This window comes from Trichomycterus rosablanca, chromosome 2 (assembly GCF_030014385.1).
Source record: "Trichomycterus rosablanca isolate fTriRos1 chromosome 2, fTriRos1.hap1, whole genome shotgun sequence".
NCBI lineage: Eukaryota > Metazoa > Chordata > Actinopteri > Siluriformes > Trichomycteridae > Trichomycterus > Trichomycterus rosablanca.
Genome location: NC_085989.1, coordinates 55,702,926 through 55,726,981, shown reverse-complemented (window position 1 = coordinate 55,726,981; position 24,056 = coordinate 55,702,926). Strand labels below are relative to the sequence as shown.

The 24,056-nt window shown below is 37.7% G+C and overlaps 1 protein-coding gene across 1 annotated transcript; it reads left to right on the top strand.

Moving 5' to 3' along the window:
• The first annotated feature begins 1,625 nt into the window (after positions 1 to 1,625).
• LOC134302483 (interferon-induced very large GTPase 1-like) lies at positions 1,626 to 22,796 on the top strand. Its single transcript, XM_062987600.1, has 6 exons — positions 1,626 to 2,064; positions 11,939 to 12,154; positions 14,401 to 15,063; positions 15,309 to 15,352; positions 17,915 to 19,455; positions 19,513 to 22,796. Exons 1-6 carry the CDS (start codon positions 1,626 to 1,628, stop codon positions 22,787 to 22,789), a joined length of 6,180 nt encoding a protein of 2,059 aa, XP_062843670.1. The 3' UTR covers positions 22,790 to 22,796.
• Positions 22,797 to 24,056: the final 1,260 nt, after the last annotated feature.

Here is a 24,056-nt window from a genome sequence, read left to right as displayed (position 1 = left end):
AAGCTGAAAGTACAACACCCCAAGCTGAAAGTACCACACCCCAAGCTCAAAGTACAACACCCCAAGCTGAAAGTACCAAACCTCAAGCTGAAAGTACCACACTTCAAACTAAAAGTACCACACCCCAAATTAAAAATACCACACTTCAAGCTAAAAGTACCAAACCCCAAGCTGAAAGTACTACACCCCAAATTAAAAGTACCACACTTCAAGCTGACATTACCAAAGTCCGAGCTAAAAGTACCACACTCCAAGCTAAAAGTACCACACCCCGAGCCGAAAGTACTGCACTTCAAGCTGAAAGTATCACACGCAAACCTAAAATTACCACACTCCTAGCTGAAGGTACCACAATTCAAGCTGAAAGTACCAGACCCAAGGCTAAAAGTACCACACTTCAGGATAAAAATACCACACCTCAAGCTAAAAGTACAACACTCCAAGCTCAAAGTACTACATCCAAAGTTAAAAGTACCACACTTCAGGATAAAAATACCACAGTCCAAAATACAGGTACCACACCCCTAGCTGAAAGTACCACACTTCAAGCTAAAAGTACCACTCCCCGAGATGAAAGTACCAAACCTCAAGCTGAAAGTACCACACTTCAAACTAAAAGTACCACACTCCTAGCTAAAAGTACCACAGTCCAAGCTAAAAGTACCACACGCCAGGCTGAATGTACCACACCCCAAGCTGAAAGTACCACACTCCAAGCTGAAATGTCCGCACTCCAAGATAAAAGTACCACACTCCAAGCTTTCAGTACTACATCCCAAACTAAAAGTACCACACCCCAAGCTAAAAGTACCACACCCCAAGCTAAAAGTACCACGCTCCAAGCTAAAAGTACCACGCTCCAAGCTGAAATGTCCACACTTCAAGATAAATGTCTCATACTTTAAGCTGAAAGTACCACACCTCAAGAAAAATTCATCACATCCCAAGCTATATGTACCACACCTTATGCTAAAAATACCTTACTTTAGGCTAAAAGTACCACACCCTAAAATACAGGTACCACACCCAAAGCTAAAAGTACCATACCACAAGCTAAAGTATTACAGTCCAAGCTAAATGTACCACACTTCAAGCTAAAAGTACCACACCTCAGGCTAAAAGTACCACACTCCAAGCTAAAAGTATCACACCCCAAGCTGAATGTACCACACTCCACCCTGAGAATGAAGAAGGTATGTTTGTCCATCAAAATGTTGGTGACATCACAGCTGGAGAGAAGAACATGGAGGGTAGGAGACATCTACAGGAAAAACTGGATGAAATGACAAAATTAGCTGCTATAGAAGAAGACAGTGAAGCTGAGTGCTTCAGTGATGTTATTGCTTTCAATGTACAACATGATGTACAGTATTTTGCACAGCTCTGGGAGGGCAGCCCACCAATGGCTCCACCAAACCCCTCATACAGTGAAAATGTTCAGAAGCTAAAGAGAGACATTTTCACAAAAGCTACAAGTCTCATAGTATGAAACTCTCAGAGTTTAAATCACACATCAGTGATCTGTGGACGGCTCTACTGTACGAGAGCTTTGTTTTTAGCTTTAAAAGGAGATTTTAGCTTTTAAGGGCAAAGGAGCAACAACCACAACACAGATGAGATCAGACATGCCAGAATTTAAGTTTCAACTTTCAGAAGTTTCAACACAACAACAGAAAAGCTTCAACAGTGTAACAGACATCAAAAAGTTCAGGAAGAAACCAGATGAGATTCTGATTAAACATCTCTGTCAGTGCTGCTGGGCTCAGTGTCCATTCTGTAAAGCCATCTGCACCAACACAATGGAGAATCATGATGGAGATCACAGTGTCCCCTTCCACAGAGTAAATGGAATCACAGGATGTTCCTACAAAATGACAACAATTCTAAATCCTGATATTTGTACAACTTTAGTACCAAGTGATAAACAGTTCCATCCCCATTACGGTACAGATGATTTGGTACATTACAAAATCTACAAAAGAGCAGGAGGAAAATTCGCTAAGTGGAGCATCACTCCTGATAATTCAGAGCTCAGATTCCAAACAGACCTGGAAAAGTACTATGGTAAAACATTTTGGGACTATGGAGAGATTCCCACTGGATGGAGACAATACACTAAAAAACAAGCTATAGAGAGTTTGCTGTTAAAGCAGCTTTTTCTACTATATTTAAATTATTTTCTAAAAGCCAGGATAACTAAAGGGGGAATGATGGCACAGACCAAAAAAATGTGTAAGTCATCAAATGTTCAGAAGTTGATGTCAGCAATTCTGATAACGTTATTAGGTCAGAGTTGTCACTCTGCCCGGGGGCTTCAAATCATGGGGTAAGGGTTAAAAGTTGCTAGAAAGATGAATATTTAATTAAAAACACATGTTGCATTTGTTAAATCCATCAAATCAGCCATCACACATATGGGGTGTGAAAAGGTAATGATGGCAGACACACATCACACACACACACACACACACACACACACACACACACACACCATATATGATTTAAAAACAAATCCTGTATTGTTATGAACACATTCAGTTCCCGACTGAAAGCTACCTGACCCCCGTGCCGGATAAAGCTGACGAGTGTATAAGCACTACTGTATTGGCTATCATCCGTGCAGTAATTGAAGACCTGTTATACAGAATTATTGAAGAAAATATGACGAACAGTTGCAGCGGATGAGCGACGAATCACCCAAGTCAACTTTAACAAACGTGTCTGTTTGATCCTGACACATACTGTTTGCATCTGAATGCCAGCAGATTAAGGAAGAAACTTGGTTGAAAGAAACCCTGGTTGAAATACACACTGGCTAAAGCTCTGAAACTGTGCGGAATCGAACGAAAACCATCCCTGGAAACAAAAATTCATGGCACTGCTAAACTTAGAATGACCATAAATCAGATCCGTTCTAAATGAAGTCAAGGGGGGAAAAAAAACACTATGCAGTAAACAAATGTATGAGGACTTTACCGATTTGTAGAACTTTTATTAATCTCTGGAACCTGCCGACTCAACGCACACGTGGAAAACCTTAAATGTAGCGTCTTCAATTCAAAGTCTGAGGACTGAGTGGGTCACTCTGCTACACAACGTGATTGAAGTCAACAAAAGAAACATTTTACTAGACATGATGATTATTTTAAATATGTTTGTAAACTACAAAAGTTAATGTACTTTATGTTATTAAAACCATAACAATAAATGGTTCTTTCCCACCTATTGTTAATCATTCCTGTTGTGTTATTTCAGAATGACTGAGCTGTTGCTGAAAAATATTTATTACACAACCACTGACCCCGGTTGTAATGGCAGGGTTAGAAATTTACAAAGAGCGGATGTAGCAAAACGAGTCAATGATAGAAAGATAAAAAACTGGCTGGCTACTTAAGATGCATGTGCACTGCATAAACCTATATGGGTAAAATTTAAATGAAACAGTTTTTGTGAAAAATATTGATGAACAATGGCAAGCTGATTCAGTTAATATGACTAGTTTATCAAAGAACAACAAAAATGTAAAATTGATGTTGACGTGTATAGACGTACTGTCAAATATGCATATGTAAGAGTATTAAAAAGTAAAAATTAACGGGACGTTTTACGAGGTTCAGCTACTACAGATTATTGTAGAAAAAGACAAAGCCTTTAAAGTAGATACAAACTTGACAGAAAAAAAGTGCTTAGTAAAATGGGTTAGATGGCCTGACGAGTTTAATTCATGGGTTCCGGATGAAGACATTGTTAACATTGCCGAAGCTTAAAACCAGCGGTGCAATCCAAGATGAATTTTATTAACCATAAACCATGGTAGAGTACAGTTTTTTTGTGACTCAAAAGACATTTACTCAAAGTATACAATATCAAACTATAACACTAAATTTGCCTCTTGAATTAAAAGGAGAGTGGGAATCACATTGACAGAAGTGCAATACCTGCACATGTGGTTTTTATTTACCTAAAAAAGAAAAGGATTCAAGATGGTCACTAGAAGTCCCAGAGAGGGGTCATTTAACATTTCTACCTTTGGAACCCAGAGACAGGTCGAATGACCTGAAGGATTTTAGCTAACATCCTATAATCACCGTCTTTTGTTCTGCAAATAAGGCCATTACTGTCGCACCACAGGAGGTTGTTGTTTTCCATTGAGTTTAGCCATTTAGTTTCTAAATTTAGTTTGTTCTATTCAGTTTATTGTATTTGATAATATAAAGACTATACATATTGTATTTAGTTTAGTTTTATTTGAGCACTGAAACAATGAATCATTTTTTATATATTTTAAATAGAGAATTAGAAATTTTAGAGCAAGGTACAGCTGTGAGTAATGACCAGAAGCATTTGTGTCTAAGTCAAGAGGACTGAAATTTCAGTGTGAAAAATATACAAAAGAACAACTGTTATTTGTTTCCATGCTTTTTATTTTTGTTATAAAAATAATAATAAAAATACAAGGAATAAAACAATTCCACACATATTTACAATAGGCTGCAGTGGGGGGCTGTGTGTGTGTGTGTGTGAGTGGCATGTCCTTCTTGTGTGACTAGCATTTCAGCACTCACTCAGCAGTCTGTCTGCACTGTCGGAACATACCTGGCACTGCCTGGGTATGTCCCTGGTACATTTGCCACACGTGTATTTGTAGCAGTCAACACATCTCTCAGTTGCACAATTGTTCGTGCATCGATGGTTGACCTGACACTTCACCCTTTTGCCAGGGCTGGGTGTGGAAGGTTGTTGCCGAAGGAGTTTCTCCTTGCGTGCCTTCTTTTCACTCACATGAGAGTCACCTAACTCTTTTGAAGCAGTCACCTATTTATCCCCCACAGCACAAAAGGCTGCATGCAAATTTGCTAAGGTGTTAGCAACCTTATGCATATCCCCTGCACAACAATGCAGCTGGGGGGTGGGCAGACACACTCAGGAGCAGCTTACATTATTTTGCTTACACTCTTTTACAAGACCTTTGTTGAGGTGGATCAACACAATTAATTTGTTTAGTTTTTTGTCTGTCATTTTGAACCCACTTCTTTCACATCTTTTTTTAAAAGAAAAACATAAATAAATTATTTTAGAAAAACTTGAAAACTTGAAACAGATTGTATGTTTTGCAAACTATATGTACATTTGGCAAAATGACCTAGATAATGCAGCACAACATCACGGATCAGCAGCAAAAGGTCACATCTCTCCCAAAACACTTCATGTGTGCTTCAAAACAAAATGTGTGTAGAACATTTAGGAACAGGGAACTGAAACTGATCTTTGTGAAGACCCAGGACTCTGTGTCTTGACAAAATGTACAGGGGTACAGAAAAAGATTTTGTATGCTTCAGCATTTTGTGCAAAAGACAGCGCACACACATAAGCATTTTTGACGTGATCAGGAATTAATGAAGGTATAAAACTAAAGAGTGACCAGAGGTGGGGGCTCTTTTTGCTTTTTTCGTCTGGATCCGAAGGAAGACTTAGACGTAAACTTACTTATATTCATATTAATAAATCATCATTATTATTTGACTTAATCTTGAATTTTGGTATTTTTTGTCATTGACACCCAAAAAAGTAAAAGATCTGTCTTTAAGGCCATTGGCTCAGAAAGGCCAGGTTTTTAGTCCTTTTCAAGTATTAGACAGACGTTAGTGTGAATTCAGCTCTACTCCCCCCTGCAGATTCCTCAGGCAATGGCCACATTTACAAATGAAAGGATGCTAATTGGAGCCATCAGAGTCGTCAGTTCGGACTAAGGGTCATTTGACCCTCTTTCGGGACTTCAGGGGGGAGCTCGAAATTTCTGGGACTTCTAGTTTAATTAGCCAATCCAAATGTTAAAATGATTGAAAGGGTTGTTATAAAACCTTTCAGTCTGGCAGCCAGAAGTCGTGTTTGCACTCAAGAAAATTATTTTCTCAGACCTCTTGCTAAAACTTTTGTTTTTGCCCTTGTTGAGAATGATTCGTTTAGTGGCTCATTTTCTCAAAACGCATTTAATTTTAAACATATCAGAGTTTGTAGCTCACTACATGGATAGAATTTAAAACCCAGCAAAACCTTTTTAACCCAATTTTGATCAGCAAATATCACTCTTTATTTCTTGCTTCTGGAAAACAACTAAAGGATCAGCCATTGTCAATAAACAGATTGGAGTGTGAAAATGGATATACTCTAGATAGTTACTTTATACTTTGGATAGACTTTAACATGTCCCCTGATGAGGACTGCGGGCAACACCTCTCATTATCAGGTCTGGAAATATGAAACTGGAGCTAAGTTTTTTTTACAACCACGTCCTAGAACTGTAAACTTCATTTTATACACTGCAAAAAATGTGGAGTAAGATTTACTTAAAAAAACTTAGGAAAGTTTTTCCACGTACAAACTGCTTGTAAATTTAACAGACCATATATTCAAGTAAAAGTTACTCACAATTTTATGTGGATTTTACTAGAAATTCTTCAGTAAAAGCTACTTTGCTACACACTGCTTCACGTATATTTTAATAGCTGTATCTTAGTAGATTTTACACAACATTTCAGCACTAAAGCATTAAACATGACTTATAAAATGCTGTATTATATATATATTAATAAAATGCTATATTATAAAATGCTAAATAATTTTACATTATTCAAATCAACATTAATTATTACCATATACAAGAGCCACTATAACAGACAGACAACATTTTTGTCAAACTTTTTTATTTGTTTTGCTCAATTAATGGAAATGCATTTTTAACTTAGTTCAGTGGACAAAATGTCCTTCAAACAGCGTGTTTTCTAAAGTGTCACTCGCTACACAAAAGTAAAAACTGTAAATGGAAAACAAACTATACAAGTGTCACAGTGTAAGGACAAAATAAATGATATTAATCTTTCAAACATTTTTCTGAAAACTTGCAGTAAAAAATAAAAATAGATGCAGGTAAAAGTGCAAGAGAAACCCTCACTCCAGGTGGACTGTAGTTATCCTCCTGAACTCATCTTTCACCTAAGACAAAGATTAAAAAAATAACATAAGTTAGTAATTATAACGTTTATGTAGACCTCAGAAAGTTATGTTACATATTATAATTCAATTTTACTTTCTTAAAGTTTGCTCACAGGTCGCCTAATAATGCACATTTGTATTTAAAAGACCCAGGACTACATCCTCAGACAGATTTATTTTTAGTAGCAAAATAGGCTTTCATAACTGTCGAGTGCTATGAATCAAGAAAGGACTCTGTTTTAACTACAACAAAACTGATTTATTATGCACAACATCAGCTTGCAGAGACGCAGAACATGCGAGTAAGCCGGGTGCGTTCCAACCACATACGCAGAGGAGGGAATAAGGATGCACACTTCAAAGTGCACTTGTCTAGCAAAAATGTATAAAAAGACCATGAGACAAAAGAACTATTTTAGAACCAACGTTTTAAGCCCACGTTCATTAAACGGAACAAGTTATCCCGATTATTATAACTACATAACATTCATTGGAGTCAATAGTGTAGAAAGTTAAACAACTTTTTAAATATTCATAATATTAACTGGCACAGTAATATAATATCTTAAAAAGATATAACTTACCAAAAAACAGTCCTCTCTGGCCAAAGAATGTCCTCAACAACCGAAAAACTTCAAGAAGACTCGAGAAGATTAAAAAATCAGCAGCTCGTTTTGCACTCCGTGTGTGAAACATGTCCGAACTTGCCAGGCAATTCGAATGCGTGGAACATATATTAATATTTACTAGAAGTTTTCAGTTTTTTCTTTGCTTCAATCCAAGAAATAAAAAACATAGTTAATTTTACTAGGTATTTAGAATAAAATTTATGAATGTATTTGATCACAAATAGTTACAAAGAAACACCTAGTAACACACTAAATTATATGTGAAATTCTTAAGTAGCAAGACTGTACTAGAATATTCTTGTATAAAGTACTTCATTATATATGAAAAGTAAATAAATTTTGTAAAGTAAATCATTTTTTGCAGTGTATGCTTAGTTTGATCAAATTTTAGAAATAAAAAATAGACAAAACATTTTTTCATTTGATTATTTTATCAATTACCAGTGGATACCAAAGAAATCACAAAGGTTACCACAAACTAGATAAAATATTTTACAGAGTTGTAGCATGTAATGAGCTTCCCAAAATCAAGAAATGTTTTTTGAGACACATTCCTGGGGAGCAGAAAATTCTGTCAGTTGGTGAATTTTCTTTATTTATTGATGGAAATCGCTTACATTTAAGGTATAATCAGTTTTAATTCCTAAACACATGATCAGTTTCAATTCCTGTGAAAACAGGGTCAGTTTTGATTTCTGTAAATACATGTAAAATCAGTTATTAGTAAGGGTGTGGTGCAATGCTTGTCAGGCACAGAGCGAGGGCAGAGGGGCTCCTGGTGGCATTGACCTCCAACTATGATAATTTAATAACCATGAAAATGTAATAACTGTGAGAATTTAACAGTTGTAACTTGCTGTTTGTAACTTACTGAGATAAAGGGTGTGTTCGAAAACCTAGGGAGCTGCCTTGCTGTCTTACTGTCTACATAGGCAGCTGCCTCAGTAGAGAGGATTCTAATAAGTCAATGACTTATAAGGCAGATTATTCGAACGCACTACTTAGACAGCGATTCCGATGGGTTTCGCGTTTAGCATTTATGGCATCTTGCCATTAAAACCAATGGATTGAGGTAGCACAGCACAGCACGCTAACGTTAAAATAACACCTCACTTCATGTACCGATAACAGTAAAATTTCCTGACAAGCCCGAACTTGCAAATAAAAACACTCGGTACAAATTTATAGAGGTTAAAAATCAGTAATATTTTATTTACATTTGATAATAACTCCATTCCTTTCTCCGCCCCGTCAGCCATGTTCATTTGTCTGTGAGAGAGAACAGCCGACACACAATTAATTCTGGGATTGCCTTGATCACTAAGGCAGCGTCAGATGCTCACTCGTTCTTGAGCCAAAATAACATTGAAATATGAAGATACCTCAGTAGTGAGGATTTTAAGTCATCTAGATTTCGAACAGCCTCCTTCTCGGGAGCGCGCACAGGATGACGTAAAATGCTGCCTATGTAGAGAGAGAGCTAGCTTTTCGAACACACCCAAAATGTATGAGAACCGTTACCAAAGGTAAAAACCTCTCTGACTCTGACTCTGACTCTGACCACAGTGCATCCTGTGTTCTACTTTCATTTATAAATCCAGCTCCACCTCTAACATTGGTTCTCTGCTGTCATGTGACTTCTGGGAATACCTGTTCTTTTGTCTTATAAACAGAAGCCTGTTTGGCTTCTTTTCATTTCAAAGCAGCACAGAGAGGCTCTAGTGTTCAGGTAAGATTTTATCTATAATAAACTATATACAGGGTGTGTATTGTATTATACTGATACTTTTTGTTAACACCACTGTATCTGATATTTAGGGACATTAAATTAAATCACTTAGCTATGGAAAATATGAAGTTTTTAATCAGGATTTAATACAAAAAACTGGCTATAAGACCTTTGTGATCTATGTAGATATTTTTTATAAATACTTTTGTTTTATGTTTGTTTTATGTTTTAAAGCAACTAATAGTTTTTTATTTTTAAAGTAGAGTTTGTGATTAGTAAGGAACACATTATACACTGTGCTATGTGGTGGCTAAAAGTATATGTTTAATCTATAAGTAAAAAATCCTTGTTGCTTTTGCAGTTTAGTTAGTGAAGCCTCAGGTGTAGGGATGTCCCGATCACGTTTTTTTGTTCCCGATACCGATCCCGATTATTAATTTTGACCCCGATCCGATACCGAGTCACAAACCGATACTTGTATTTTCTAGATATTGTCTAGATAAGAACTAGATAATACTGTTCACACAGTGCACACTTCAAGTACATTACAGTTATTCACATTAATCCAGTGTACATGTTTAACAACTGAATAGCTCTACAGTGCTGAAGGGAAAAATGCTGCATCCAAGCTATTGGCTTAATGTTTTTGTATTTTTACAAAATCAATCAAAATGAGTGAGATAATTACAGTTTTACTTTAAACTTTACATTTGAAGAAATAAAATCGGTTTAATGCAGTGATACACTAGCAGCTTAACTTGAATATAAGAAAAAAAGTTACCTAAAAGCATTACAGCAAAACCTGAATACCAAAATAAAATGGAAAGGCTCTTTTGTTATGAAGGAAAGCCAGTTTTTAAAGTGCTTGTATTGTGACAATGGTTTGATGGACGTTTCTATGCGAAGTGAGTGTGTTTTGACCCTTTGGGGCTTCCATAGTGCATGGACTAGCGTGCTTGACTCTAGCTTCCGGTATCCGGTACCGTAACAGAAGAAGTTAATAAAGTGTTCTGCTCCCGACAATTTGTGAATATACTGTGTATTTATTTCTTTATTAAACGAGTGCATCACTACGTTGTTTTGTAAACCGGAGTGATCCTCGACTCTCACACCATATAAATAATAAAATTCTACAGCAATGAACGCAGCTCTGCTCCCACCGCCTCATGAAACGCTCGCATTACAGACATTACACTTCACTGTCGGACTTGTTTCACTTTCCAATTTAAAGTACTTCCACACAGCAGACATGCTGATGTAAAACAAAAGATCGGGATTACAATCGGCATTAGTAAAGCCGATTCCGATCAGTTAAAAAATGCCTTGATCGGCCCTGATCCCGATCTTTGAGATCAGATCGGGACATCCCTACTCAGGTGTGATGCTCCGCATCCTTCATTTACATTTTTAGTAATTAGCAGACGTTTTTATCCAAAGCGACTTACAGTACAGTTACAGTATACAGTTTAAGCAATTAAGGGTTAAGGGCCTTGCTCAAGGGCCCAACAGCAGCAACCTCGTAGTGGTGGGGCTTGAACCAGCAACTTACTGATTACTTGTCCAGTACCTTAACCACTAGGCTACTGCTTACAGACTAATTCAAATCCTGTATGTAAATATGGGACTCAAATCGACCTGTTCAGTTCTAAGTTTGGGCTTTTAGTTTTTAATTAGTGACGTGTAGAAGCTCATTTTAGAATATGAAACACTTCTTGGTTCATTAGTAACTTATTAACTCAATAAACTCTTGTACAACAATAAACTCGTCATTATCTAGAACCCACACGAATCAAAGTTCTGCCAGCTACACACTAAAACATGTACATTTAGACGATCATTTATTCTCAATCATTTGCATAACAGGGTCTTAAAAAAGTGTTTATTGTGCATTATTACAACTAATAATACAACTATAAGTGATTTCTACATGACAAAACCACAATTATGTACTAATAAAGATCACAGTGAATAAAGCTTTTTTGCTTAGCGAATGAATAATTTATAAATGTCTAATTTATGCCTTATTGAGCAAAGAACAAGTCACTAATAAGCCTCCCAACTCCTTAAAATGGTGTTATTGATATTACTGTTGTTGTTATTAATATTATTATTAATGTATTATATATTATTAATATATTATTATTAAATGGTATTATTATGGCAAAAAATTATACATTGTTAAATTATTATTATTATTACTACTATTATTATTATTGCTGTTATTATTATAATTATTATTATTAGTAGTAGTATTAATATTATTGTATTATTTTATTTTTATTTTTATTATAACTGTATTATTATGTCAATACAACCTTTAATAAATCGGTAAATTATTTTACTAATAGTAGTATTGTGGGCTACATAAACCTGGCTTAATCAGATTCTCATCTCCAGCACAAAGCGCTTAACTTTCTCAAATGAATCATGCTATAAAACATTGATTGTCCAAATAGTAATGAAAAATAGTAATGAAAGAGTATCTACCCAAGCTAATATCTTATTATACTAATAGGCCAGAAAGAAAGTATATTTATGGCATGCTTAATTAATTAATTATTTAATATTTAACTCTTTTTGTAAGTAGGAAAACTCAGAAGTGATGCTATAGAGGCTGAAGTCATGACGGATCAAGATCCGGTCTATACAACTCAGCCAGCCACAGATAACTGTGATGCTACAGACCAACTCAGCAGTAAAGAGGAACAAGATCATGAAACCCTCTGCAGCAACGTCCATGTGGACAGTGAAGGAGATTCTAACCAGGACATGACTGCAGGAAGCACTGAATGTAAGAACAAAGGTAATAATACATTTAATATACAACCACAAATCAAAAAAAGTTGAGACAGTATGGAAAATGCAAATAAAATAAAAATGCAGTGTTCCTTACATTTACTTTGACTTTTATTTGATTGCAGACAGTTTGAACCCATAAATTTCATTCATTAATAAACATCCATTTCTGCATTTCAAGCCTGTAACACATTCCAAAAACAGTTGTGATGGGGCAAGTTAGGGCTAGTAACTAAATAATGATGTGATGTCAACAGGTGATTGTAATCATGGTTTGGTACAAAAGCAGCATCCAGGAAAGGCTGAGAGTCTCTGATGAGCAAAGATGATCAGAGGATCTCCAGTTTGTCCACAAATGTGTGAGAAAATGACTGAAATTACTGAAATGCAGGAATGGATGTTTATTAATTTGAAATTAAGTTGACCAGACAAAACATGAAATATCTCAGGTTCATCCTGCAGGCTCCTTGTCTGCAATCAAATAAAAGTCAAATTAAATGTTTTTTTGTTTACATATTCCATGCTGTCCCAACTTTTTCTGATTTGGGTTTGTAATTTAATCTACACCACTGTTATTGTTGTACTGCATGTACTCACTGATAAGTAGAGTGAATGGTGCAGCAATAATGTGCAACAAAATGTAGTTGAGCTACACAAATCAGGAAACAACTACAAGTAAAAAAGGCTAAACCGTTAAACATTAACCACTATCAGGGCAATAATGATGAAAGTTAAAACAGTTTTGTATTATATTGATAGCACGCACACTGAGGAGGATGACTCAAGGGGCCAAAGTATCTCCAAGAATCAAAGCTGGGCATTTGCTGACACTAGCTCGATCATTTAGGGGCAGAACATTCCCTAACTGAATTTTGTTTTGGAGTTTTGGAGGGTTGTCAAAAGAAAGCCTTCGCTGTCAAGAAACATCAAACTTAAGTGCCTAAAATTTTCCAGACATTACTAGACATTACTGTCAGTGGAAGCACGTTCTGTGGTCAGATGAGACCAAAATACAGCTTTTTGGCAATAAACACCAATTGGGTGACGCAGCGGTAAAACATACAAGCCCACCAGAGCTGACATCCTGAACTCACGAGTTTGAAACTCAGCTCTGGCACCAGCAGGTCAAGCGCCTAATGAGTGGCTCGTCAGGGTGGGAATGCCAACAACATGGGTGATTTGTATATGTGGGAGGCACAACTGATGAACAGACATATAATCCAATTGTAGAGACACTCGCTGCCAGGCGATGCATGGATATTTCTGCAAGGCAGTTCATGGCTTCATAGACATAGAGAGCATGTCCTTGACTGGCCTGCCTGCAGTCCAGATCTGTCTCCTAGAGAAAATGTATGGTGCATCATGGACAACATGATGGATGGAGAAAAATTCCACCTGCAAAACTGCAGCAATTAGTGTCCTCAGGTCCCAAAGCATAAAAAAGTCTCATAAACAGGAAGGCTGATTGAACATGGTAAACACACTTCTGTCCCAACTGTTTTAGTGTTTTAAGCATTTCATTTTAAGCATTAAATTTCAAAGAATAAGTTCTGTTTTGTTCATGTTTTTCAGGGGTGTCAATACATGTAGAGAGGGCTGTAGATCTCAATCCTTTATTACCATATATTTTTAAAGCAACTATCATTAAAATAAATATTTTGGAGTTAAATTGTGGCAGAAAATAACAACTGTTTCTTTGCTTCAATCAAGCTCCCAGTAGACATGAAAGCTTTCTTACAACCAGCAGTATGGAAATCCAAATAACACCAGAAAAACATAGGGTACGTACAAAATGCTGTCACAGTGCATTATGGGTATAGTTGTTATTAATTATATCTTAAGATAAGATCAGTAAATAAAATAAATATACAGCAGTGACACAATCAGACACAACAATAATGATCACATGGTCTGTGTTTAAGGAGAATGATGTTACATCTGAAAGTACCACATCCCAAGTTCAAAGTACCACACTTCAAGCTGAAAGTACCACATTTCAAGCTGAAAGTACCACACTCCAAGCTGAAAGTACCACACTCCAAGCTGAAAGTACCACACCCCAAGCTGAAAGTACCACAGTCCAAGCTGAAAGTACCACATTTCAAGCTGAAAGTACCACACCCCAAGCTGAAAGTACCACACCCCAAGCTGAAAGTACCACAGTCCAAGCTGAAAGTACCACATTTCAAGCTGAAAGTACCACATTTAAAACTGAAAGTACCACACCCCAAGCTGAAAGTACCACACTCCAAGCTGAAAGTACCACAGCCCAAGTTAAAAGTAATGTTAAATTCTCCAGTGAATCCCCTGGTCTCACTATTGTACTGTTTGGAAACACCTCTGCTGTTCACTTTGGAGACACAAATATACTTCTAGGATCAAAGCATGTTCTACCACTACAGGCCTGCTTCCCTAGAGAAACTAAAATATCTGGACATGTTGTGTCAGTGTTCAATATGCTTAACTTACATGAAGATGATGATGATTCCCGAGTTCCTGTGGAGAACATCACTGATTGTTTAGTTAATGAAAACAGCATCAATTCATTTATCTTCGTGCTGCAACTGGGGCTTTTTACAGATGATGATAAACTGGGACTCGAGTGGCTGCAAAAGATGTTTGGAGAAAATGTTCTTCCCTTTGTGATGATTCTCTTTACGTATGACAGTGAGGAGGATTGTGACTGCATCATAGATGATCTAAAGAGAAGCAGTGTACTAGAGCAACTGATAAATAAATGTGGAGGCAGGTACCACACATGCAGCAGGGGTATGAATAACCAATCAGAGATGAGAACACTGGTGGAGAAGATTAACTGCCTGGTCTCAGAGAGAAACCAACACTGCTACACCGCTGAGATGTTCAACACAGCACTGAAGCTCAGAGAAGATAAAGAGGAAGACAAGAAGAACCAAGGTAGCTGTTTATTTTACCTTTTTATCTTTAAACACAAACTTGGGGCAGGCGGTAAAATGCAAATGAAAATTAGTTACATTTGGTTTAAAAGAAGCATTAAGTAAACTTAATTTAATATTAGTAAAATTACAGCTACATAATAAGCCTTAAGATCCAGCATGACCAGTAAAGCTTAACTGAATGTTAGTTTATTGTGTAAAGCATGGATTATCTTTTTCTTATGTTTTCATATGTTTTATTTACAGACTGTAGCTCTGACCTTTATCAAGAAGCAGCAGAAACAGAATTGGTAAGAAGTTTGTTCTTTGTGTACACTCATTTAAAAATAATCTTATTCATTAGAATGTAGTAAAGTACACTAGATATCCATCAATAATATTATTTCTAACAAAAGTTAAGTGAAAAAATAACTTATACATAGGTTATTTGTCTTTATTTTGTCTTTATATTGTATTTAATGTCAGGGACATGTTTGTGCTTTTTCATCCCTGGCTGGGACAGGTTATTTTGTGGAGAAAAAGGACACATATCTTTACCATAGTATCAAATTCCAAGGTCTCAATGCCATCACTGTTAAGATCACCCCTGTCTCTTATGAGTCCTGCCTTTGGATCACTGCAGCAGGCTTCTGTCCTCATTTAAGTGGACCAGTGCAATCCACATAACCTGATCAGAGTTCAGCAGAAGAATGAGTGGAAGACACCATTCATTATACTCTCCAGCCTCCCCAAGTACAGGGCATCTTTCAACAGTTCATTACTGAGGTACTTCAAAAGTCACTGCCCAAAGTGGTAACAAGGTATTGCCTCAGCACTCAAACTGCCTGACCCTGAGGTTTCTTTCATCATAGAGGTGAATGCCTCCAATGTTGATGATGGGATGAGGGGAAAAGGGTAAATCTTGAGGCTACAAGAGAATATGCTCAGTGGCAGTAGCCTGGTCTTGGCAATGGTTTCCTGGGCAATTTTTTGGTCCCCACCACACTAGAGGACAAATTCTGCAATAGGGACATTTTTTAAGGACAAATTGCTGGGAAAACCTAATTTATAACATATCAGTCACATTCCGTTGGAGTAAGTACGTAAAGTCGAGTACCCTCTTGCCCAGATAATCACACTCACACGCACAAAATTTTGAATAATTATAATGTTTATTAAACTAATAAAACGTAACACATACAGTGACAGTTAATGAGTAAATAGCACAACTGAGTGGTAATAATAGAGGTATAAATCTGTAGGTGAACTATTACTTGAAAATCACATATGATAATCTATAGCGGATTGAATGATTGATGGAATTTCAGAGAAGGGTGTGTGTGTGTGTTTGGAAGGGAAACACATTTGACAACACATTGTCTTGGCACATTACCATTCTTATATTTGACAAGTCTAACCTGTTGCACATTTCTCTGTCTGGCCAATCTATACAAGTCCTTCTCGCCTTCTTTAGTGTCCAACCTCCCATACAACTCCTCATACGCCTTCTGCTTTGCCTTTGCTACCTCTCTTTTTGCTTTACGTTTCATCTCCTTATATTCCTGTCTACTTTCGTCAGTCCTGTCAATGTCCCATTTCTTCTTGGCTAACCTCTTCCTCTGAATCGCTTCCTGTACTTCACTATTCCACCACCAGGTTTCTTTATCATCTTTTCTCTGTCCTTTTCTCTGACCTTCCTACCTGTCTTTCTAATCAGCGTTGCTGTAATAGCCCAGTCATGGAAGCTCTTTCTTACCACCCAGAGCCTTTACCAGCTCCTCTCTGAACTCTTCACCACATTCCTCCTTCCTCAGCTTCCACCATTTGGTCTTCTTCTCTGATTTGACTCTTTTTCTCTTCATCACACAACCATCCGATGCTGTCTAGCCACGCTCTCCCCTACCACGACCTTACAGCCCCCAATCTCCGTCAGGTTTCCTCTTCTACACAGAATGTAGTCTACTTGTGAACTCCTTCCTCCACTCTTATATGTCACCATATGTTCCTCCCGTTTTTGGAAATAAGTGTTGACTACAGCCATTTCCATCCTCTTGGCAAAATCCACCACCATCTGTCCTTCCTGGTTCCTTTCCTTGACACCAAACCTACCCATCACTTCCTCATTTCCTGTTTCCTTCACCAACATGTCCATTTAGGTCTGCTCCGACCACCACTCTCTCTTCCTTGGGAATACTCTCTATCACTTCATCTAGATCCTTCCAGAACTTCTCTTTTTCCTCTTTCTCACAACCAACCTGTGGAGCATAACCACTGACAACATTCAACATCAGATCTTCTACCTCTACCTTCAGACACATCAGCCTATCTGACACTTTTTTCACCTCTACTACGTTCTTTGCTAACTCCTCTTTCAAGACCAATGCTGTGAGCCTTGCTGCCCTTCCACTTGGTCTCTTGAACACATAGAACCTTCCTTCTCTGCATCATGTCAACCAGCTCTCTACCTTTGCCTGTCATTGTTCCCAGATTCAGAGTTGCCACCCTCAGTCCTACACTCTTGACTTTACTCCTCTCTTTCTGGCTCCTGACACGTTTCCCTCCTCGCGGTCTTCAACTAACAGTAGCACAATTTCCACCGGCACCCTGTTTGTCAGCAGCACCAGTGGCGGTCGTTGTTAACCCGGGCCTCGACCGATCCGGTATGGTATCTCTTAGATAAACTCGCATGTTAGTTTTGGCAATGTGTTTTACATCGGATGCCCTTCCTGACACAACCCTCACCATTTACACGGGCTTGGGACCGGCACAAAAGATACACTGGCTTGTGTTCCCTAGTGGCTGGTTTAGCCTTAAATATGAATCATGGCCCTAAAAATATTATGAAATCTAATTGACAAAAAAAATTTTTACAGGAAGAAAAGACAGAACTTGGGGTAGAAGAACCTGGATCAAAATGTGAAGAAAAGAACAAAACAGAGCAACTTCTAACTACACTTAATCTTCTGGACAAACAGGAAGTAAAAATGAAAACTTCAGATGTTCTTCAACTAACAGCTCATTCATTTCATTGCCAAGAACCTTGTGAAGAAAAAGATCTGGTTCAAACTTTCCTACAAAAATTGTTAATGATGGATTACAGAGCAAGATACATCACCACCAAAGAAGAAGCCACTGCCTTAGACCCTCCTTCCTCGGATACAGATGAAGAAGAACTTGATGAATTTGATGAGCTTATTTGGCAAAAAGCTAAATCTTTTGATAGTGAGACAAATCCTATTCATCCCATGGATCTTCAGATGGCGGTGTTCCACTGCTCAGACAGATTCCTGAAGCAACTAATAGTGACTAAACTCTCTCAGTGTCGGTACGCTCTGCCTCTACTGGTGCCAAATCCATTTACTGGAAAGATCGAGTTTCCTCTGTGGACATTTCGCCAAATTATTAAAAGTTGGAAAACCACTGACGCTTCAGGTACCAAGATCAGTAAAACCCAGCATGTTTATGAAGCAGAAACTCCAATGGTGGTGTTCTTCAGGTTAGGAGACGTGTCCTTTTCCAAGTCTCAGCTGATGAACAGCTTGATCAGTAAGAAGCATGATACATTCTTCCACAGACACTGTCCAGGCAGCATTAAAAACCGTCTACTGATGGATGGAGTTGTGGAGATTGCTTGGTACTGTCCATCTGGAAAGGAAACTGATCATTTTACTGACTGTGTTGCTTTCTGTAATCTACACGGTGATACAGAAACCAGTAAAGAACAACTGGATATTCTGACTGAAATGTCGTCTGTTAATGTTGTTCTTTTATCTGATCCTAAAAATGAAAGAAATAAGGATATGATACAAAAGTTTCTAAAAGGCCCCAAACCACTCATCTGTCTCCTTTCTGAGGATCAATCAGGTGTCAGTAAGATTAAGAATAGAAAATACAGAATTGGTCTAAAAGACAGAAATCAGTCAGACATATCTGAAAACCTCAGAACAACCATCACAGAGTGTCTGTCCAAGTCATCTTCAGTTTTTATACTTGATAATTTACACAAAAACAATGAGATCACCGCAGATGAAGATGATCCTGAATGCAGGAAAGGAAAAGAAGCAGCACTAGAGATAATAAAACTACTGGAGGGGAAGGAAATATCCACATTAAAGGAAACACACCTGCCCTGTCAAGGGAAGCTCTGGTATGAGTGGTGTCAGATAAACAAAGACTCACATCGACTTCAAGGAAACAATTTAGAAATGCAAAAGAGTGAAAAACAAACACAAATGAAACAAATCCGTGAACAGCAACAAGAAATTGGACAATCAGCCTTTATGAAAAAAATTGTTTCCTCACTGAATTCTCTATCAAAAAAAGAAAAATCGTTTTTTATTAAATGGCTCGAGATTCTACTGGACAAACAAACCTCAGATGATCTTTCAGATCTTCATCAAAAGTACAATAAAACATGGACAAGGGTTTTAGACCTCAAAAAGAAGCGTGATAAATCCGAAAAGATGAAGACTCAGCAAACAGAACTTGAAGAAATATCTGTAAGACTGAATGCAGCAACATTTGGTCTGGAACACATCTTCAGAGAGATGGGTCAAATATATGAGTCAAGTCAAAAAACATCTGGAGAACGAATCATCTCCAATCTTCCCAAAATTGCTGCAGAACTCATAAAATCTGGTCTTCCATTGGAGTTGATGGATGGTGATGCTGCTCATGTTCCTCTGATTTGGGTTTCAGCAGTTCTAGATGAACTCATAAAGAAACTGGGAGACCAGAGAGTCTTTGTGCTGTCAGTTCTAGGGATTCAGAGCACAGGAAAATCCACCATGCTGAACGCCATGTTTGGACTCCAGTTTGCTGTCAGTGCTGGAAGGTGCACCCGAGGAGCCTTCATGCAGCTGGTCAGAGTATCAGAGGAGATGAAGGAGAAGCTGAAGTGTGACTACGTTCTTATTGTAGATACTGAAGGTCTTCGAGCACTTGAGCTTGCAGGAAAATCCACTCACCATCATGATAATGAACTTGCAACATTTGTTGTAGGTCTTGGAAATCTGACTCTGATCAACATATTTGGTGAGAACCCTGCTGAGATGCAGGAGATTCTTCAGATTGTTGTTCAGGCCTTCCTGAGAATGAAGAAGGTCAAACTAAATCCAAGCTGTATGTTTGTCCATCAGAATGTTGGTGACATCACAGCTGGAGAGAAGAACATGGAGGGCAGGAGACGTCTACAGGAGAAACTGGATGAAATGACAAAATTAGCTGCTAAAGAGGAAGACAGTGAAGCCGAGTGCTTCAGTGATGTTATTGCTTTCAATGTACAAGATGATGTTCAGTATTTTGCACAGCTCTGGGAGGGCAGCCCACCAATGGCTCCACCAAACCCCTCATACAGTGAAAATGTTCAGAAGCTAAAGAGTGCTATTTTCACAAATGCTACCAAGTCTAAAAGTATGAAACTCTCAGAGTTTAAATCACGCATCAGTGATCTGTGGAAGGCTCTACTGAACGAGAACTTTGTTTTTAGCTTCAAAAACACACTGGAGATTGCAGCCTACAGGAAACTAGAAACTGAGTTTGGAAAATGGACCTGGTCCCTCAGAAGTGCCATGTTAGAACATGAAGAAAAACTGCACAACACAATTAAAAACAGAAAACTGCAAAAGATTGAGGACAAAGACCTTTATGCTCCCATGAAGAAGACCAGAGAAGAAGTGGAGAAATCAATGAAACATTACTTTGAAGAGGACAGAGACAAAGAAATCTTAATTCAATGGCAAGTAAAATTTGAACACAAAATTACACAACTTTTTGAAGATCTTGTTAAAAATGCAAAAACAAACCTGAATGATTTTCTTCAACAGCAAAAAGCTCGAGAAGCTTTTAATCACAAAAAGAAAGCATATGATGAAAAGCTCTTCAATATGAGTAAAGCACTTGCTCTACAACTAAAAAGCACAGAAACTGATAACCGAGTACTGAGACAGGAATTCAATAAAGTGTGGAACAAATGGGTCTCTGATCTAACACAGGACACACCTTTAGGAAAACCTTTTGATTTTTGGGAGGATGTCATACAGATTCTGTCTGAAGGTAATGAACAAGCTGCTGTGTATGAGCGAAGATCTCAGGAAATTTACACAAAGATAGATGGACTAGGAGATTATTCACACTGCATTCTTTTATCCAAGCACGAAGAAGAGAAAAGGCATTTGGAGGAAGTACAAGTCACTAAAAAAACTAAGGTCAAAAATGAAAACAATTCACTTCTTGAAAAATTTAAATTCTGGAAAAATGGTTTTTCTTTATTTCAATCCAACAGTCAGTTAGAGATAAATTCTTTGTATTTTGAAGAACATGAGTCAGTGAGAAGTCTGACCAGAAATGTCATCCAAGAATCTGAGGACTTAATCAAGAAGATCTGCAGCAAAATTACAGGACTGGGGTACAAGAACAGCTACATTCAGGAAATAACTGACCAGGTCAAAAACAGAGTTGAGCAATATCACAGCGAGAACAAGAATATAAAGCTGAAGAAGGAATTCACTCTGGATCTCTGTCTTCATGTGTGTCACCTTGCAAATCCCAAATTCACCAAAATCCACCAACAGTTCAGAGATGAAAGTGATGTAAAATTTTACCTTGAAAAACAGAAACCACAATATTACAGCGTCTTCCAAAACTACTGCAGAGGAGCAACAACCACAACAGTACTTGGTGAACTTGTCTGCAACAATCTTGTACCAGCCATCCTGCAAGCAGCCTACAATAAAACTGCTATTGATCTGTCAACACAGATGAGATCAGACATGCCAGAATTTAATGGTAACAGGTCACAGCTTGAGAAACACATCCTGAAATCTCTGGCAGAGCAGGAGAACTTTGAGAAGTACATGGAGTACATCAACCATCCCAAGAAACACTTTAAACGGTTTATTAGAAAAAAGGTTGGCAAATACATCACTGATAATAAAAGCAAGGTTCTGAATCTTCTCAAAGGAAATCTGAAAGACAAAGAGCAGAAAGTGATGAACGCTGTGAACATCACAACTGAAGAAGTGAAGAAGAGCAGTGGTGATGCAAACATGTGGCTGAGAAGTTTGAAGAATTCACTAACATATGAGCTGAGCTTAAAAGAAATAACCTGCACTGGTCTGGAGGAAATTACAGATTTAGATTTTCTTCGGCAGGTTGTGTGTGAAGGTCTCACAAAGATGATGTCAGAACAACATAAAAGCATCAACAGTGTGACAGACATCAACATGGAGAAGTTCAGAAAGAAACCAGATGAGATTCTGATTGAACATCTCTGTCAGTGCTGCTGGGTTCAGTGTCCATTCTGTAAAGCCATCTGCACCAACACAATGGAAAATCATGATGGAGATCACAGTGTCCCCTTCCACAGAGTAGATGGAATTATAGGATGGTACTACAGAAATACAACAAATCTCTGTGCTGATATTTGTACAACTTTAGTACAAAGTGATAGACGCTTCTACCCCCATCATGATACAGATGATTTGGTATATTACAAAATATACAAAACAGCAGGAGGAAAATTTGCTGAGTGGAGCATCACCCCTGATAATTCAGAGCTCCCATACTGGAAGTGGTTTGTGTGCAGATTCCAAACAGACCTGGAAAAGCACTATGGTAAAACATTCCAGGGACACGGAGAGATTCCCATTGGATGGAGACAATACACACACAAGAAAACAGAAGCTATTAAGAGTTTGGATGAACACATCATCTGTGAAACTGAACAGCTTGGTTTTACACCAAAATAAAAAATATGTGACCTATAATCTGTGCATTGTGCAAAGTCCATTGAAAAACAGTTAAGGAAAAAATTTTATGAAAACTTAAAATAATGTGGTTATAATATTATGAACACTCTTAATGTAATATTTTGTTAAAGCACGTTTGATTTTTACAGCATTTCGTCTTTTGGTAGAAGTCTGTCAGCATGACACACCTTTGCCCACTCTTTTTTAAAAGGGTGCTCCAAATCTGTCAAATTTGAGGGAGTCTCCTTTGCACAGCCTTTTTCAGGTCACCACACAGATTTTTAATAAGATTTAGATCTAGGCTCTCAGCTTTTTAATCGAGGCTGAATATTGTTGCCAAAATTTACTGATATTTGGAACTGGTCATAATTCCTTCCATCTTGACTAAAGCCCCACATCTAACCAAAGAAAACCAGCCCATAACACTGCCACCACCATGCTTCACTGCGAGTATGGTTTTCTTTTGGTAAAACCAGTGTTGTTTTTCTGCCAATAATGCCAATTATCTGCCAATTGGAATTGTGGCCCAAATGTTTATCGTTGGTCTCATCAGACCATACTATATTTTCCAACATACTTTTTTTTTTCTTTTTTTGCAAAATGTACCCAATTTTTTTTTTTTTGCCACACTATCCCATTAGTGTTTTTTCATTATTGTCACATTGGGTACACAACCACAACAACAAAATTGCCAGGTCTTGCCAGAATTTCTTGCAGCTCCTTTAATGTTGGGCTCCTGTCAGCGAAGAGTTTTCTATGGAGCTAATTTAGTGCCAAAACTTCGCAAATAAACAGAACGTATTCTGTAAATATGATACGATTTGCAAACAAACACAACACGATCTACAAATAAAAAACACTATTTGCAAACAAACACAACACGATCTACAAATAAAAAACACGACTATCTAACGCACACAATGTGATTTACAAATACAAACGCTGTTCCGCAAATGCCGTTCGTGAATCACGTGACTTTTGGCTGCACTGTTCTGGCGCTTGTGTCACAGTGTCAGATTTTCTCACAAATACATCCAGACTCGTACAAATGCATCACACCTGAGCAGTAGGGGCCGCGGTGGTACACGTTACAACATGTGAATGACCGAGAAGAAGCCACTGTTAATTTATCCGAGCATTTGTCTATAATTCTGTGCTACTTTTGCCTGCTTTATTTCTGCTAGCGGTTAGTTAGTTTTATGGTTATAGTTAAAGCGTTTTTAAATAGCTATCTTTGACCTTAACATTACGGAACATTGCAGTTAAG